General features: G+C 52.8%; 1 protein-coding gene across 3 annotated transcripts in view; it reads left to right on the forward strand.

Annotated features, from left to right (window-relative positions):
• SCUBE1 (signal peptide, CUB domain and EGF like domain containing 1) overlaps positions 1 to 1,322 on the forward strand; it is a 133,677-nt gene extending 132,355 nt beyond the window's left edge. For all 3 annotated transcript variants that reach the window (XM_032882823.1, XM_032882824.1, XM_032882825.1), the window contains one exon: positions 887 to 1,322. In XM_032882823.1, the coding sequence (XP_032738714.1) occupies positions 887 to 1,039 (153 nt within the window). In that variant the 3' untranslated portion in view covers positions 1,040 to 1,322. The remainder of the gene's footprint in view (positions 1 to 886) is intronic.
• The last annotated feature ends 14,825 nt before the right edge of the window (positions 1,323 to 16,147 follow it).

Genomic DNA, 16,147 nt, shown 5'->3' on the forward strand with positions numbered 1-16,147 from the left:
AGGATCATTTGGGCCCCGGCCTCCCTGGAGGCAGAGGAGGTGCAGGAGTTCCTGCCTGACCTGCCGTCCCCAGCATGGGCCCCGCGCCCAGCACACGGGGTGGGGACGGGGGGCGTGTTTCTCAAGGGCGAGGGTGCGAGCGTGAGCGCATGCCCGTGACAGAGTGTTGAGTGTGCGCCAGGACAGAGCAGACGCTGGACAGCAAATGTGCCCAAGGTCTCGCCTGACACTGGGACATGATGCAGACAGCCTCTGGCCGGTGCCCGAAGCTGCACCCTCCCAGCACCCTGCCCTGAGCTCCGCAGCAGGCCCGGCTCCCTCCCAGCTCTGTGCTCGCCTCTACAGGGGGCTCAGCTTTCCAGCCTCCATCTGTCTGCCTCTAAACCCTCTGCCCCGCTCCGTGTCCTCTGGTTTCAATGCGATGGTTTGTTTTCTTTGATTTTGCAGAACTCTTTTTAAATAAAATGCTATTAGGACATCAAGAGTTAAAACCAATAAACTTTTTTTTTTTTAATCAAAAAATGGGGCACCTGGATGACCCCATCAGTGAAGGGTCTGACTGGGTTTCAGCTCAGGTCATGATCTCAGGGTCACGAGATCAAGCCACAGTGAGGCTGGGCTCTGTGCTCCGCGGGGAGTCTCTGCTCTTCCTCTCCCTCTGCCCCTCCCCCCATCATGTGGGCTGTCTGTAAAATAAATTTTTTAAAAAATCAAAAAACAGTTCATGGTGAAGAGAGTCCCTGGGGTCTGAAACCCACCCAGCAGCACAGTCTTTTCCTCCTCCCTCATCCTTGCAGACACCCCCCAGGCCCCGCCGGGGCCCCAGACATCAAAGAGGCCTGCACCCCCGCCCCCGACTCACCACCCGCCTCACTGTGTCTTGCAGGACAAGAAACTCATCAAGGCCCTCTTCGATGTGTTGGCGCACCCCCAGAACTACTTCAAATACACAGCCCAGGAGTCCAAGGAGATGTTCCCGCGGTCCTTTATCAAGCTGCTGCGCTCCAAAGTTTCCCGGTTCCTGCGGCCCTACAAATAATGCCGGCAGCTGCCCTGCTCGGGGATGGCCGGGTATCCCGATGGGGAGGGGAGCGCGCCTTCCCTCCACAGGAGAGGCTAGAAGGCGGCTCTGCGGGCCTCCACGCTGCCCTGGGAAGTCACCACAGCGTCTGCCCTTCGGAAACACGGACCAGCCTGTGGGGGTGAGACCACATCCGGGCGGAGACCCTGGGCCGCTGAGCTCCTCAGGTCGCCCCGCTGGGAAAACACTGCTTTTGGCGGGCGGCTTTGCTCCCTCCCTCCCTCGGCCTGTTCGGTTCCGGGAGGGGAGGCAGCCTCCCTGAGCCGCGCCGGCGGAGCACCTGGGCCGGGACACTCTGTGCCGCCGCGCAGCCAGCTCCTGGGCACGCCGCACGTTTGGGGGTCACATGTGGCCTCACCTGACGCCTCAGGAGAGAGGGGGACGCGACTGCCTCTGTCCGCAGGCAGGCTCTGGGAGGCATCATCTGCGACAGGAAGCCAGGCTGTGGGAGCAGGGGTGTGGGAGGGCGTCTGGGGGGCTTGGATGAGCCGGTGTCTGCACGGGCAAAGGCACCCACCCCTGTCCTCCAGCCGTGGGTCCGGGACGCAGGCGCCACGTGGCAGAGCTCTAAGGATTCTGCGATGGGACAGAGAAGAGCTGCTAGCGGAGGAAACTGTAGATTTGTGCTTTTCCTTGATAGAGCATCTAATTAAGTACTATATATATATAAATATAAGTATAATACGCTTCTATCTGCGGGTACTTTAGGAAAATCCTCTTCAGTAACTGCAAATGCGAACCGCAGCCCCACGCCTTCCCTCCCGAGCCGCCCCCAGGCGCCCTGGGTTGAGGCCCCTCCACGCGCTTTGCCGCCTGAGGCCATGACCTGGGGGTCTGTGCCATGGCCTCGTGCCACAGGGAAACAAGGCTGTCTCCACGTGAGCACAGGCTGTGCCACCGCAAGACACCTCAGAGGGCAGGAGCCCACCCCTTTATCTTACCAGTGAGGAGAACGTGCGACGGAGGGCAGGCAGCCAGTGTTGGAGGCCTGGCCCCAGGAGCGCTGTCTACTTTCTGCTGTGCCACGCTGGGGTTCCTCTGAGAGTCTGTCTTTAAAGAAGAGAAGGCCAGAGGCTGACCCCGTCGCATGGTATCCCCCTCGGCCAGGAAGCCAGCACGGGGACACAGCCAGAAACGTCCCTGCCGCTCTGAGTCCTCGCCTGCTAACCCACTGCTGGCTGCCGCCTATGAGCCATGCGTGGGAAGCAGTCTGTATCTTTAGGGTAGCAAATGTTCACAGTTGCAAAACACATGGGACAATCTTAAAATGAATCCCAGTCACCTGTTCCAGGTGCCTCTAGGCTGTCTCCTCCTCCTGCCTCCACACCCGTGCTGAGCAATGGGCTCGGTTTGAGACCCATCCATGGCACGCCACTGATGCTGAAGCTTGGGGCCAGGCAACCAGGGTCTGGGGGTCGATGACAAGGCAGGCCGTGGCGATGTCACAATACAAAACAGGGCTGGGGGCTCAAATCGTTCCTTGCTACCACCCACGTCAGCAACAGCGAGTCCCCAGTTTAATGAACGCTGCCACCAGCGCCTTCTCTGCCAATATCCAACTCAGGTCTCGAAGGGGCCTGGTGGGCAGGTCAGTGTGAGCCCTGAGCTCTGTCCCGGCCCACACCACCCTCCCCTGGTCACAGGCCTTGAAGGCCAGCCTCGGTCTCCAGAAAGACCCCTGTATTCCCTCCGAGTCCTTGCTCATCCCCAGGAATTACATGAGTGTCCTCCAGAACAGGCTTCCAGTAACAACCACCCAGGAGAAGCGTTTTTTATAATGTTCTCAAAACATAGAGGACCAGAAGAGCCCTAACCTTTCTTGAACACTTCGTGCCGCCCCTTTGGGTGGTTTCGGACAGTCGCCACCCACAAACCCCACTAACCCACCGGCCCTTCCAGTGGGAGCTCCCCCATGATCCATGGCTCTCCCCACCACTGTGGTCAGACCTGCCCGGTATTCCCCCAGCAGAGCAGAACAGATGTGGGACCCTTTGCCCTCACAAGTACCAGGGACCAGCGACCCCAACTTGCCGGCTGCCAACACATTCCCATCAGGGGCACTCAAAGCCCAGGAGTGGGGTCTGTCCTTAATCTTGATGTCAGCCCTCATCCCCACCCTGGGGAACCTGAGGGTCCCACCTGTTAAACCGGATCTGTCCCCGGTCACCGGAGCCTGGTGGCTCGGTGGGAGAGCTCCCTGGGCAACAAAGCACATTTGTCCATGTTCCCGTGTTGCAGAAGCTGGTGGCAGGTTGGCGCCGGTGGAGCAGGTGGAGGTAGAAAAGGCGGGCCCAGAGAGGACAGGTCCCCGCAGTGAGTCCCGGGGAAGAACAGCACAGGACAAGGGTGCGGGAGGCCCGTGCTGCCCGAGGGAGGGGCTGACCAGAAGGAGCACGGCCTGCTCCTGGATGGGACATTGGCCTCAAGCAGCTGCAGGCCCAGCCCAGCCACCACCGCCCCTCGCGTGGCACGGACCCGCCGTGGCGGGCCAGTCGATCACTCCAAGGCAAAGAGCCAAGGATCAAGCTTCTGAAAGCAAATCTTGCCCAGCTGGCCGGGACCGAAAGCTGCCAAGCCTGGAAGTCCTGAGGAGCTTGGCTCTGCGCCTCGTGGGGCAGCCGGGGAGGCTCTCCAAGGGTGGCAGTGGAAGACCGGGGTGCCCCTGCACGTGTGCCGGGTGGCGCGGGACCCAGGAGTGGTGGACCCGGAGGAAGCCCTTCGACCCCGCAGCCCTGGCGTCTCCTGGCTCTCTGCTTCCATGGACACGTGCCAAGGAAAAGAAGGGAACTGGCCTCAAGGTCTAGTGGCCAGCTGGGCCCTCAGCGAGGGAACATTGGGGTCACCTCATCTGCCTCTCCGAATGAGGCTGCTTTTCCCCGGCTCTGCTCTTGCCCGAGCCAGGGCCTTGCAGCTGTGGCAGTGTGCTGGCCGCTCTCCCACCCCGGGCTCTCCACTTAGTCTCAGACTCTGTGCCCCTCGCCCCGACAGGTGGCCTTGGCCAGTGGTGGCGACCGTGATCTGCCCAGCTCTGGCTCCCCAGGGGCAGTCCTTGCCAGCCCGTCCTGGCAGACAGAATGGTGACAGACTCGAGGAGGCCATGGGGCCCAAGGTGGCAGCCTCAGACAGCTTTCCCTCTTGCCATGCGTTGGTTTGGAACAGGCAGATAAAAGAGAACTGTAACCCGGGCCAAAAAGTCACCAGAGAGCAATGGCCCCAAGAGGCCGCTTCTGAGAGCCCAAAGACAGATCTTCTTTCCTTCAATCTCTTAAAACCCGTGTTTCCTACCTGAACCCCCCATTCCCCTGGGGACACGGCCAAGAGCACCCATTTTCCATGACAAGAGGCCCCAGCCTGCTGGACCTAAAGTGGGCACCTAAGTGACATTTGGGGGATGGGATAATTAGTTGAACACCTCCATCCACCACACTCAGGAGGAAAATAAAATACTGAGCTAAGTTAGGTCACTAAGCAAACATTTGCTGAGCGCTTACCATGTGCCAGGCTCCTAGAAAGGAGAGAGGCCACAGCCATGGGGCTGGCAGAATCCTCTGGAAAGGTCCTCGTGGTCCCCGAGATAAAGATGATTGAGGCTGGCCCTGGACAGAGCCCAGTGCTCCTGTCCCAGTACCCTGGGTCAGGATGGCGAGTGTGGACAGAGGGCAGACGGAGCAGGGCTCACCGAAGGAGTCCCGAGGTCCATCTCCCAAGGGAGGAGCTGCTGCCTGCCCAGCCTCAGGATGTGGCTGCCGTCCTCTACCAGCAGAGACAGAGGCAGAGAAGAGCTCAGTCAGCTTGCCCAGGACAGCGGCCTCCACCCCCCCCCACAACAGGCCCCTCTCGTCACCACGGATCCACATGGGGGCCGCTCAGCCCTTCTGAACCGGGTGACAGCACCAAGCCAACTTCATTCTGGCCAAAGGCAGAAGGACCGACGTTTGAGAGACATTCCCAGTCCACACGTCCGAGCAGAGAGCTCGTATTCTCCCAGATGGCTGCCCCTGGAGGCGCGGTTCTGAGCACCTGCTGTATGCCAGACGCAGTGCGGCAAGAAGGAGCTGCAGTGGGCAGCGTCCAGGCTGCCTGGCGGCTTGGCGAGGGCTGTGGGAGGGGGCAGGCCAGCCCCAGGCTCAGAGGCCGCAGGCATGGCCACGCCTTCCCTCCCAGCACCCTGCACAGGCGGCCCCCCAAAAGCAGGACCCTCTGTTTCTCTGAGGACCCCCAGCCCCCAGATGGACCCTCTGAAACTGGGCCCCTCGAGTCTCAGCAGGAAGCAATGAAAGCCTGAGTCCCCCAGTCGCCAGGCCGCGGGGGACCATCCTCAGGGCCCTGGGTGTGCATGGGACCTGACGTTCCTCGGACGTGGACGGGGAGACTCTAGGAGGCCCAGTGACATGCCCCAGGCTAGAGGAAGAGCTAGTAGTTGGTGGAACTGAGACTCAAACCCAAGCCCATCAAAACCCAAGGTAGGAGATGTCTGTCTGTGAGATATTGACGACCGAATTGTATGGATTAGGAAACGCGCTGGGGAGTTCCGGGGCAGGGATGTGGCAGGTAGAGAGGAGGGAGGCAAAGGAGGTGTGGACATAGTGACCTCCCCTCCCTGTGGAATAAGCACTAGAAACTCAGAGGAAGCCCGGCTTCTGCCTTCTCCGCTGCGTGGACGGGATGGACGTGTCCTTTGAGACTCTGGCCCACAGGGCAAGGTAAGCCGCAGCCCGGCGCTACCCCCCTGCGCACCCCTGGACAGATGCTGCCTGCCTGCCGTCGGCCCCTCTTCCCAGCTTGGGCGCACAAATGTAAGACAATGCGGGTGTCCCTCAGCAGACCATGGACTGAAAAGTAGGGGCAAAAAGAAAGCTCGCTGATGCCCAGGACTTTGTTTCCCTGTTCAGAGGCTACGGAGATCCCCAGGAAAGGTCTAGCCCGCTGAGATTAGACCCTTGAACAGCCTGGGCAGACCCAGCCCATACCGCTCTTGAAATGGGGTATCTGAACACCACTAGGGGGCCTGGGGGAGAGGGGCAGGGGGCCAGGGAGGGGGGAAGAGGAGCAGAGAGCTGGGCCCTCGTTCCCCCAGCCTCCATCGGGATCCGTGCAGGCGCCGTACTCTCCAGGCACTTTGGCAGCCCCTCTGTCTACAAGAGTGACCTATACCGGCACAATCATGTTTTTCTTTTAGTTGCCTTGAATATTCAAGGTTTTGTCTTCTCCATCGTGTTCATACATATGCATGTAATTAAACATTTGTGGAAATCACTTTAATAATAAACAGGAAACGAACCTAAATGTTGCTCCTTTCTCTCATTCATCGGAGGTCATGATCTGGGGCAGAAAGTCAACTAGAATCAAAAAAAAAAACAAAAAACTTTTCAGACATTCCTTGGCTATCATTGAGGGCTGCAAGTAAAGGAGCTTCCGGAAGCTTCTGGAAGGCAAAGCAGTAGGTTTGAGATCCGCACGTGAAGGGCACCCGAAGTTCGGGGACAGAGGTGTTCCTAGATGAGCCGCAGGGAGGTGGACCGTCGGAGCTCCAGGTCCACTGTTTCTCATGCCTGGCGGCGTGAGTGAGAGCTGCTCCACTCCACCGTGGCTTTGATCTCGGAGTCACAGTCACCTTGAGCCTTGGGAGATCTAGGACCCCTCGAAGCTGGACGCACAGTCAGCGCCGTGTATGCTCGCACACGTGAATGTGTTTCTCTGGGAACACGACCTCTGGCTTTCATCAGATTCTCAAAGAAACCTAGACCGCCAAAAAGGCTGGTAACCATTCCTCTCCTCAGAAATGCGGAGAAGCCTCCAGCATCAGGCCCTCGACAGGAAAAAAAAGCAATTTCATAAGTGATACTAATATTCCAAATAAGTGACAGGAAACGGCAAAGGTTACTCTGGCTCATTTTGCTTGGTTTTTGGTTTAAAGCAATGATTTAAAAGTCTAAGGAAATTTCTAGAATATACCCAGCTGGGTCTCAAAAATATATTTGTACACCTATGTTCATAGCAGCATGACTCGCAATAATCAACAGTGAAGCAACCCAAGCGTCCGTCAGCGGATGAGCCAATAAACTCACGGTCCCTCCACGGCACGAACAGGGCTCGACCACCAGCTACAAGCAGGATAAGCCTGGAGGACCTGGTGCTGAACGCGAGAAGCCAGTCACAAGCAGCAGATTCCACTTTCTGTGGGAAATACTGTGTGATTCCACTTACCCGAGGTCCCTAGGGTGTCGTTTTCACATGTAGGTGAGGTTCAGTGGGGTCCGGTGGCAAGAGCCAAGAATTTTTTTTTAGTCTTGTCATTTTATTTTATTTTATTCTATTTTATTTTATTTTATTTTATTTTATTTTATTTTATATTTGACAGAGACACAGTGAGAGAGGGAACACAGCAGGGGGAGTGAGAGAGGGAGAAGCAGGCTTCCCGTCGAGCAGGCAGCCCAATGCGGGACTCAATCCCAGGACCGGGATCATGACCTAAGCCCAAGGCAGATGCTTAACGACTGAGCCACCCAGGCGTCCTAAATTTTTTTTTTAAGATTTTATTTATTTGAGAAGGAGAGAGAGAGAAAGAGAGGAGGAGGAGCAGGTGGAGGGTCAGAGGGAGAAGCAGACTCCCTGCTGACAAGGAGCCCAATTTAGGGCTCGATTCCAGGATCATGACCTGAACCAAAGGCAGACACTTAGCCGAATGAGCCACCCATGCGTCCAAAGAAATAAATTTTTTTTAAGATTTTATTTATTTATTTGACATGGAGAGAGAGATCACAAGTAGGCAGAGAGGAAAGCAGAAGCAGGCTCCCCGCCGAGCAGAGAGCCCAATGGGGGTGGGGGGGGAGGGGGCTCAATCCCGGGACCCTGAGATCATGACCCAAGCCGAAGGCAGAAGGCAGAGGCTTAACCCACTGAGCCACCCAGGCGCCCTAAGGAAAGAATTCTTGAGAGGCCCTTGGTGCAAACTAGTGGTTTGGTTTGGTTTGGTTTGGTTGTGTTTTTATTTAAACTTGATTTTATTTTTTCAGTGTTCCGAGATTCATTTTTTGTGCACCACACCCAGTGCTCCATGCAATCGTGCCCTCCTTAATACCCACCACCAGGCTCACCCAAACCCCCACCCCTCTCCCCTCCAAAACCCTCAGCTTGTTTCTCAGAGTCCACAGTCTCTCATGGTTCCTCTCCCCTTCAATTTCCCCAACTCCCTTCTCCTCTCCATCTCCCAACGTCCTCCGTGTTATTCCTTATGCTCCACAAGTAAGTGAAACCATATGATAATTGACTCTCTCTGCTTGACTTATTTCACTTAGCATCATCTCCTCTCGTCCCGTTCATGTTGATGCAAGATACAGATGTAACAAAAAAAGGGCCATCTGTACCCCAATGCTCATAGCAACAATGGCCACAGTCGCCAAACTGTGGAAAGAGCCAAGATGCCCTTCAACAGACAAATGAATAAAGAAGATGTGGTTGTATGTACAATGGAGTATTACGCCTCCATCAAACTAGTGGTTTTATTAAAGCCTCGGGACTCAGCAGGAAGAGCTGCTGACCCCCAGCACACCGGGGATCAGAGAGGAGCAACAGATGATATACTTCGGGGTTGGGGGAAATAATGAGAAATTTCAAAAGGATTTTCATATGCTAAAGAAGACACAAGAGGGAGCACCGGCGTCACTCTCTAGTTAACATCTGCCTTCCACTCTGGTCAGGATCCCGGGGTCCTGGGATTGGCCCCCATTAGGCTTCCTGCTCAGCGGGAGGCCTGCTTCTCCCTCTCTGACTCCCCCTGCTCGGGTTCCCTTTCTCACTCTCTCGCTCTCTCTCTCTGTCAAATAAATAAATAAAATATTTTTTTTTTATTTTAAAAAAATTAAAAAGTAGGGGGCGCCTGGGTGGCTCAGTGGGTTAAAGCCTCTGCCTTCGGCTCAGGTCATGATCTCAGGGTCCTGGGATCGAGCCCCACATTGGGCTCTCTGCTCAGCAGGGAGCCCGCTTCCCCCCTCTCTCTGCCTGCCTCTCTGCCTCCTTGTGATCTCTGTCTGTCAAATAAACAAATAAAATCTTAAAAAAAAAAAAAAACAATTACATTTTCATATGATGTGGGAAACAAAGGTAGAAGGAATGTAGATAAAATTGTTCTTATAACCTGCAGCCCACTGACAAGTGCTTGAGGAGACAGAGAGCAACCAACCTCCTCCTGGAAACTCCCTACTATCTTGATGCTTAGCACCTTGCTAGAGGGAAAAACAACCTTGGTTTGACAATAAGCGAGGCCTCTGGTACCCCTTGTGTCTTCTATAGCATATGAAAATCCTTTTGAAACTTCCCTTCTCTTTACTTCCCCCAACCCCAAAGTCTATCATCAGTTGCTTCGCACTAATGGGGAAGGTTGGGGCGTAGGGGGGCGGCAGCTCTTTCTGCCCATGGATCCTGTTCCCGTGCTTTAATAAAAACCCCCATTTGCACCAAAGATATTGCAAGAATTCTTTCTTGGCCATTGGTTACCAACACACCAAGATTCAAAAAACTACAGCATATGTACCAACAACGAATAATCTGAAAATGAAATTAAGAAAAAAAATCCATTCAGGGGAGCCTGGGGGGTTCAGTCAGTTAAGTGTCCGACTCTCGATCTCAGCTCAGATCTTGATCTCAGGGTTGGGAGTTCAAACCCCACCCTGGGCTCCACCCGGGCATGGCGCCTAGTTTGTTTTTTGGGTTTTTTAAAAAGATTTTATTTATTTATTTGACAGAGAGAGAGATCACAAGTAGGCAGAGAGGCAGGCAGAGAGAGAGGAGGAAGCAGGCTCCCCATTGAGCAGGGAGCCCGATGTGTGTCTCGATCCCAGGACCCTGAGATCATGACCTGAACTGAAGGCAGACGCTTAACCCACTGAGCCACCCAGGTGCCCATGGCGCCTAGTTTTAAAAGAAATCCATTTACAATAGCATCAAAAAGGATAAAATATTTAGGAATAGATTTCACAATGATGTGCAAAAACAGTTTGGCAGGTCCTCGGTTAGTAAACCCGGTCTGTGACCCAGCAATTCCACGCCTGGTTGTGCATATCCAAGAAAACTGAAATGCTGGCACGCAAATGTGTACGTGAATGTTCACTGCACGGTGACTCATTAACAACCCAAAAATAAAACAAACAAATAAATAAATAAATTGAATTGAATTTAAAAAAAGGAAAACAGCCAAAGAGTAGAAAGAGCCCAAATGCCCATGAACTTCCCTACAGACAAACACAATGTGGGAAACCCACACAGCGGGATGGGAGTACTCAGCCATGTGAGGAAACGACACACCGATCCGTGCTCAGTTATGAACGAATGAACTTTGCAAATCCAGTCCTCCGTGAAGGAAGCCCAGTCACAAGAGCCAGATTCTGTGTGGTTCCATTTCATGAGCATCCTCTCACCAGCATTTGCCTAGAGACAGAAAGTGGGTAAGTGTCTGCCAAGCGTGGAGAGTTTTCATGGGATGGACACCTTCTGCAGCTAGACCCTGGCGATGTTTGCACACGACCCCAGCTCCCAAAATGAACACACTCAAACTCGCAGCATTGTATACCTTGAAGGGGTGAACGTCATGGGGTATGAATTTGTTCTCTGATACAATAAGCAACAGTTGGTCTTTATCCCAGCTCATGGCATACAGCTCCTAAAACCCATGGAAGTCTCCAGAATGATGTCTTTTGGATACTAATGAAGGACTGGGTGCTGGGCCCCGGAGAGCTCCAGGGTGGGGCTGGTCACCAGAGGATCGGACCTTCCCCTTCCACCCCCGACCTATGGCCAATGATTTAATCAATACTCGTTACGTAATGAAATTGCTATAAAACTCCCCAAATAACAATGTTCAGAGAGCTTCTAGGTTGGTGAATGCGTGGAGGTTCTGTGAGGGTAGCATACAGCCCTTTCCCAAGGTAGACTCAGCCTTTTTTTAAGATTTTGTTTGAGAGAGCAAGAGAGAGCACAAGCAGGAGGAGGGGCAGAGGCAGAGGGAGAAGCAGGCTCCCCGCTGAGCAGAGAGCCCGATGCGGACTCGATCCCGGGGCACTGGGATCACGACCTGAGCCGAAGGCAGACGCTTCACCAACCCAGTCGCCCCAGCCTCTGCCTTATTCGTCTCTTGCATCTGTCTGTTCCTGAATTGTACCCTTTATGATAAGCTGGGAATAGTCAATAAAGCACTTTCCTGAGTTCAGTGAGCCGTTCTGGCAAATCATCAGACCCAAGGAGGAGGTCATGGGCACCCCCAGAATTGATATCAGGTTGGTGAGAAGCACAGCTGACAACCTGGGACATGCCAGGGGTCTCCAGGGCGTGCCATCTTGGGGACTGAGCCCTTAACCTGTGTGGGGTCTGTGCTGACTCCCAGTAGACGGTGTCAGAATCAAACAATCAGAGAGGTGGAGAGCCCCTTGGTGTCGAAGATGGGAGCAAAACCCGTTCCAATCTAAACGAGATAAAACATCACCATGTGGCGTGAAATAAAAGCTTCCTGAGAACATCACATCGTATCCTTGAACTAAACAATCTACTATGTACGTACATGCGGACACATGTGAGGAAAGAATTTTCTGAAGCCTGGAAGTAAGCAATGTCCCCTCCCACACCTGGACTTCCTTCCCGGAGGTGGACGGGACTGTGACGCTGGAAGGGGCAGCACCGCTGTTGCCTGACCACGCGACACGCTCTGGCGTTAGACACGTTCAGTCTTTTATAGGACAGCGGAGCCAAAGCGTGGGTTTCAACACATTTCCTTACGAAGCTGCCGTCCTGGAGACCAGCCTGGAGCCCAGCTTGCAGCCTGCCCGTGGCTCTCCTCCGCTTGGAAGCTGACCGCTGCCTCTTCAGTTGAGCAGCAGGTAAAGGGGCACTTAGGGTCCCGGGTGTGCTCCCAGCATAGCCCTCCCCGGAGAAACTTTCAGGGGCCAAAGTTCACCCTAGGCTTGTGATTTTCCAGATAGAAGTTCCTTTTTTCCTCTTTCTCTGTCCTTTCCTTTCCCCTGGGGGTGAGGGAAGCAGAGACAGGAGTGAATGTCAACCAGATTGCATAGTCAGTGGCTCTTTAAGGGGACACCCCTTCAGCTGAGACCCCAGAAAGGAGTTGGAATCAAGGAGGGGAGCGGAGGGCAAGGGCCACCAGGCAGAAGGAGCAGCACAACCCCCAAGACGGAGGCTGTGTGTCCCCCTGCAAGTGCTGGAGATGGCCAGAGTGGCAGGAGTCAAAGATAGGGAGGACATGCTAAGAGGAGGCTGGAGAGGTCAGCAGGGCCTTTGAGGCCCCACGAAGGGCTGGGCTTTTACTCCCGGGCACTGGGGAACCACACAAGATTTCAAGTGGGGACCTGATACCGCTAGGTTTGCATTTGATGAAGAGAATGCGAAACAGGCCTGCCCTGTCGGAGGGATGGGTCAGCGATGTTCATAGGACCCAACAATCATGCGAGAGAAACATAGACACTCAGGCTCCCCTTCCCAGCAAGAGTGACCTCTGAGAGGAGACAGGCCAAAGCTGATGCAGCTGCTTTATGGCTACAAGGGGGCAGCCTATCAGAGAGGAATGCCAATGCACAGAAAAGCAGAGCTGAGAGACTAGACAGGAAAACTGGATCCTTGTGATGCCTGTGTGCCCCTCGATCAAGCCGGACCTGAAGCCCACATGAATGCCTATGTGTTGCATGGTTCTGGCTTCCATGACAAAATGACACAGACCATGTAGCGTAAACTATAGAAATTTGTTTTCTGGGGGCTGGGAAGTCCAAGATCAAGGGGCCAGCCCATTTGGTTCTTAGTGAGAGTTCTCTTCCTGGCTTCTCACTGTGTCCTCACTTGGCAGAGACAGTGCTCTGGTATCTATTTCCTTTCTTGTAAGGACATCAGCCCTGTCAGATTAGGACCCCACTCGTTTGACCTCATTTAACGTTTATCACCTCCTCGCAGGCCCTTTCTCCAAATACCGTAGCACTGGGGGTTATGATTTTAACATATGAATCTATAGAGATACAAACATTCAGTGCATAACACGGTGTGAGTCAGTAAATACCCTTTATCCTTAAGCCAGTCCCAGTTGGAATTACTGTCCTTGGAGTAGATAAACTGCAAGCTAGAGGAGGGGGGCGGAGATGGAGGTATCAAAGAGGACAAGTAGGTTTTCAGCTAGTGCAACGTACAGCTGCTCATAATAAAATAATTATTATATGTATGACATATGCTATCTACATAGGCACCAGACTGTAATGCATGATAAATAATATCACATAGTTGTTATTCATGATGATCAGGTCAGCGAAATGGATAAAAATTCTTACGGAGTTACAATACCGTTATGTACTAAATCTTCAGTGGGAGGTCCCGCTGCCCCCGTCTACCTACCACCTGATTTGTGCGCTATGCTGTAGGCTGCAAGGTACATGAGGCTTCGGGGAAAATTACAGGGTAGCTGTGCACGCACAAGACGGGCGTGGGAAACAGAGGCTGAGTGGTCCTGCCCCGGGGTATGCGGAAGAGTCTGAGCATTTTGCCGCAGCAGATTGGCCCGTGTGTGGCAGAAGTTTTTTATCTGTATTTTGTTCTGATTGGGCAGTCCATCTTTTCAGGAGCAGGACACTCACAGAAATGGCGTCCATGTTTCCTTTAACAATCGGTTCTGAATCTCCATTTTGCAAAGCCAATTATGAAACTGAAACCTCCACAAGATATTTGTTGGCTTTTAGCTTCCACTGTGGGCGCCAAAGAGACGTCACTAGCCACAAGCCACACCAGACAACACAATTCTGACTCCGAAGCATCCCATCTATTTTCACTAGTCAGAGATTATTTCAAAGACGGTGTCCAGAAATGGGTTAACCCATAAATGCAGTTAACCAGCTGCAGAAGTGGGCTGACCCGCCACTCCTGAAGTCACGACTTTGTTTACAGCATATGACTTGTTCTACACTCATTTCACTCATTTTTCTAAAGTATTTTAAGATTTTATTTATTTATTTGAGAGACAGAGAGCATGATCAAGGGGAGGAGCAGAGGGAGAGGGAGAAGCAGGCTCCCCGCTGAGCAGGGAGCCCGAAGCAGGGCTTGATCCCAGGACCCTGAGATCATGACCTGAGCCGAAGGCAGAGGCTTAACCCACTGAACCACCCAGGCGCCCCAACTTCCTTATAATTTGCAACCCCCTGATAAATACCTGAGACAGCAGAGTATGACATTCTCAAGGAATTAGCCACCATCTTAATGCTTTGCTAGAGGCAAAAAGCAACTTTAGCTGGACAACCGCCAGATCTTCACGATCCTTTAAGTCTTAGAAACACAAGAATATCCATTTGGAAATTCCGTTACCTCTACTCCTCTCCCAACTTAAAAGTACATAATCCATTGCTCCTCAGGACCCCAGTACAACTCCTTCTGCCCACGGGTCCTGCCCTGTGCTTTAATAAAAACACCCTCTTGCCCTGAAAACATCTGAAGAATTCTTGACCATTCACTCCTGGCCCACATCACATCACACAACCTTTTTGTGAATGCTAAACAGCTAGGGGTGCCTGGGTGGCTCAGCTGGTTGTGTCTGCCTTCCGCTCAGGTCATGGTCCCGGAGTCCTGGGATCGAGCCCCACATTGGGCTCCCTGCTCAGCGTGGAGGCAGCTTCTCGCTCTGCCTCTGCCCCACCACCTGTTTATGCTCTATCTCTGCCTCTCTCTCAAATAAATAAAATCATTTTTTAAAAATGCTGCTCAGGGGCGCCTGGGTGGCTCAGTGGGTTTTAAAGCCTCTGGCTTCGGCTCAGGTCATGATCCCAGGGTCCTGGGATCGAGCCCCGCATCAGGCTCTCTGATCTGCCGGGAGCCTGCTTCCTCCCCTCTCTGTCTGCCTCTCTGCCTACTTGGGATCTCTGTCTGTGAAATAAATAAATAAAATCTTTAAAAAAAATAATTAAAAATAAAAAAATAAAAAATGCTACTCAGCTAAATTCAGTTAAAAAGGTGAACACCAAAGCCATTTTTTTTTTTTTTTTGCAATGATAACACTCATATAAAGTTCAATGGGGGGTTGCCTGGGTGGCTCAGTGGGTTAAAGCCTCTGCTTTCAGCTCAGGTCATGATCCCAGGGTCCTGGGATCCAGCCCCACGTCGGCCTCTCTGCTCAGCGGGGAGCCTGCTTCCTCTCTCTCTCTGCCTGCCTCTCTGCCTACTTGTGATCTCTGTCAAATAAATAAATAAATAAATAAGACTTAAAAAAAAAAAAAATTCAATGGGCACAGCACAAAGGGACCAAGGTTTTTACTAAAGTAAAAACCCCAAAGGCCAGAAGTGTACTTGGAACTGGATGTGGTTAATAATTTCATCCTAACAAGCTGTAAGTTACAGCAATTGAATTAGAAATCGTAGTTGTCAAAATTCACATTTTTTCATAATTAGAGTAACTGAAGTACAAAATGTCCGTGACAAAGCTGGTGGCGGATACATAAAAGTACTTTAGCGCGGCAGGAACTTTTTCCCTGTGCCCTCACCAAGTGTGCTTTGGAAGTGTGAACCTTTGCACACCAACGTTACATGTCCCGGCGGGATTGAACAAGTCCCTGAAACCACTGCATTTTATCCAAACACAACTTAAAACTTTTAATCAAAGTATTCAGAAATGAAAGCACCAAAAAAAAAAAAAAAAAATCAGCCTTCGCGCTTTTTAGCAACGGTTGCGAAGTTGCAAACACGACAGTGAAACGCGGGACACCTTGAAAAAAAAGAACGTCCGAAGCCTGGTTTTTGAAATTCTGTTAACTGCACTTAAAATGCCTCCGCAACACCTCCACGGACAAGAACCACCGCGGGCTTCACTGAATAAACGTACGCGCTGAATCCAAACGCACAGAAATTAAGAAGGGCCACGACTCTGCAGCTCCTAAATCTGGTGGATCAGTCAGAAGAATCAAAGAACCCCTCCCACCCCCGGGGTCTGCGAGGCGTCAAAGGCGAGTCCACGCCGTGAACAGCCCATTCTCCAGGCCTCCGGTCCCTTTTCCGGACCGTGCGCGGACTCTCTCCCGTTTACGACCGCGTGGACGCCGCACA

This window comes from Lontra canadensis, unplaced genomic scaffold (genome assembly GCF_010015895.1).
Source record: "Lontra canadensis isolate GAN:19392208 unplaced genomic scaffold, GSC_riverotter_1.0 scaffold84, whole genome shotgun sequence".
Lineage (NCBI taxonomy): Eukaryota > Metazoa > Chordata > Mammalia > Carnivora > Mustelidae > Lontra > Lontra canadensis.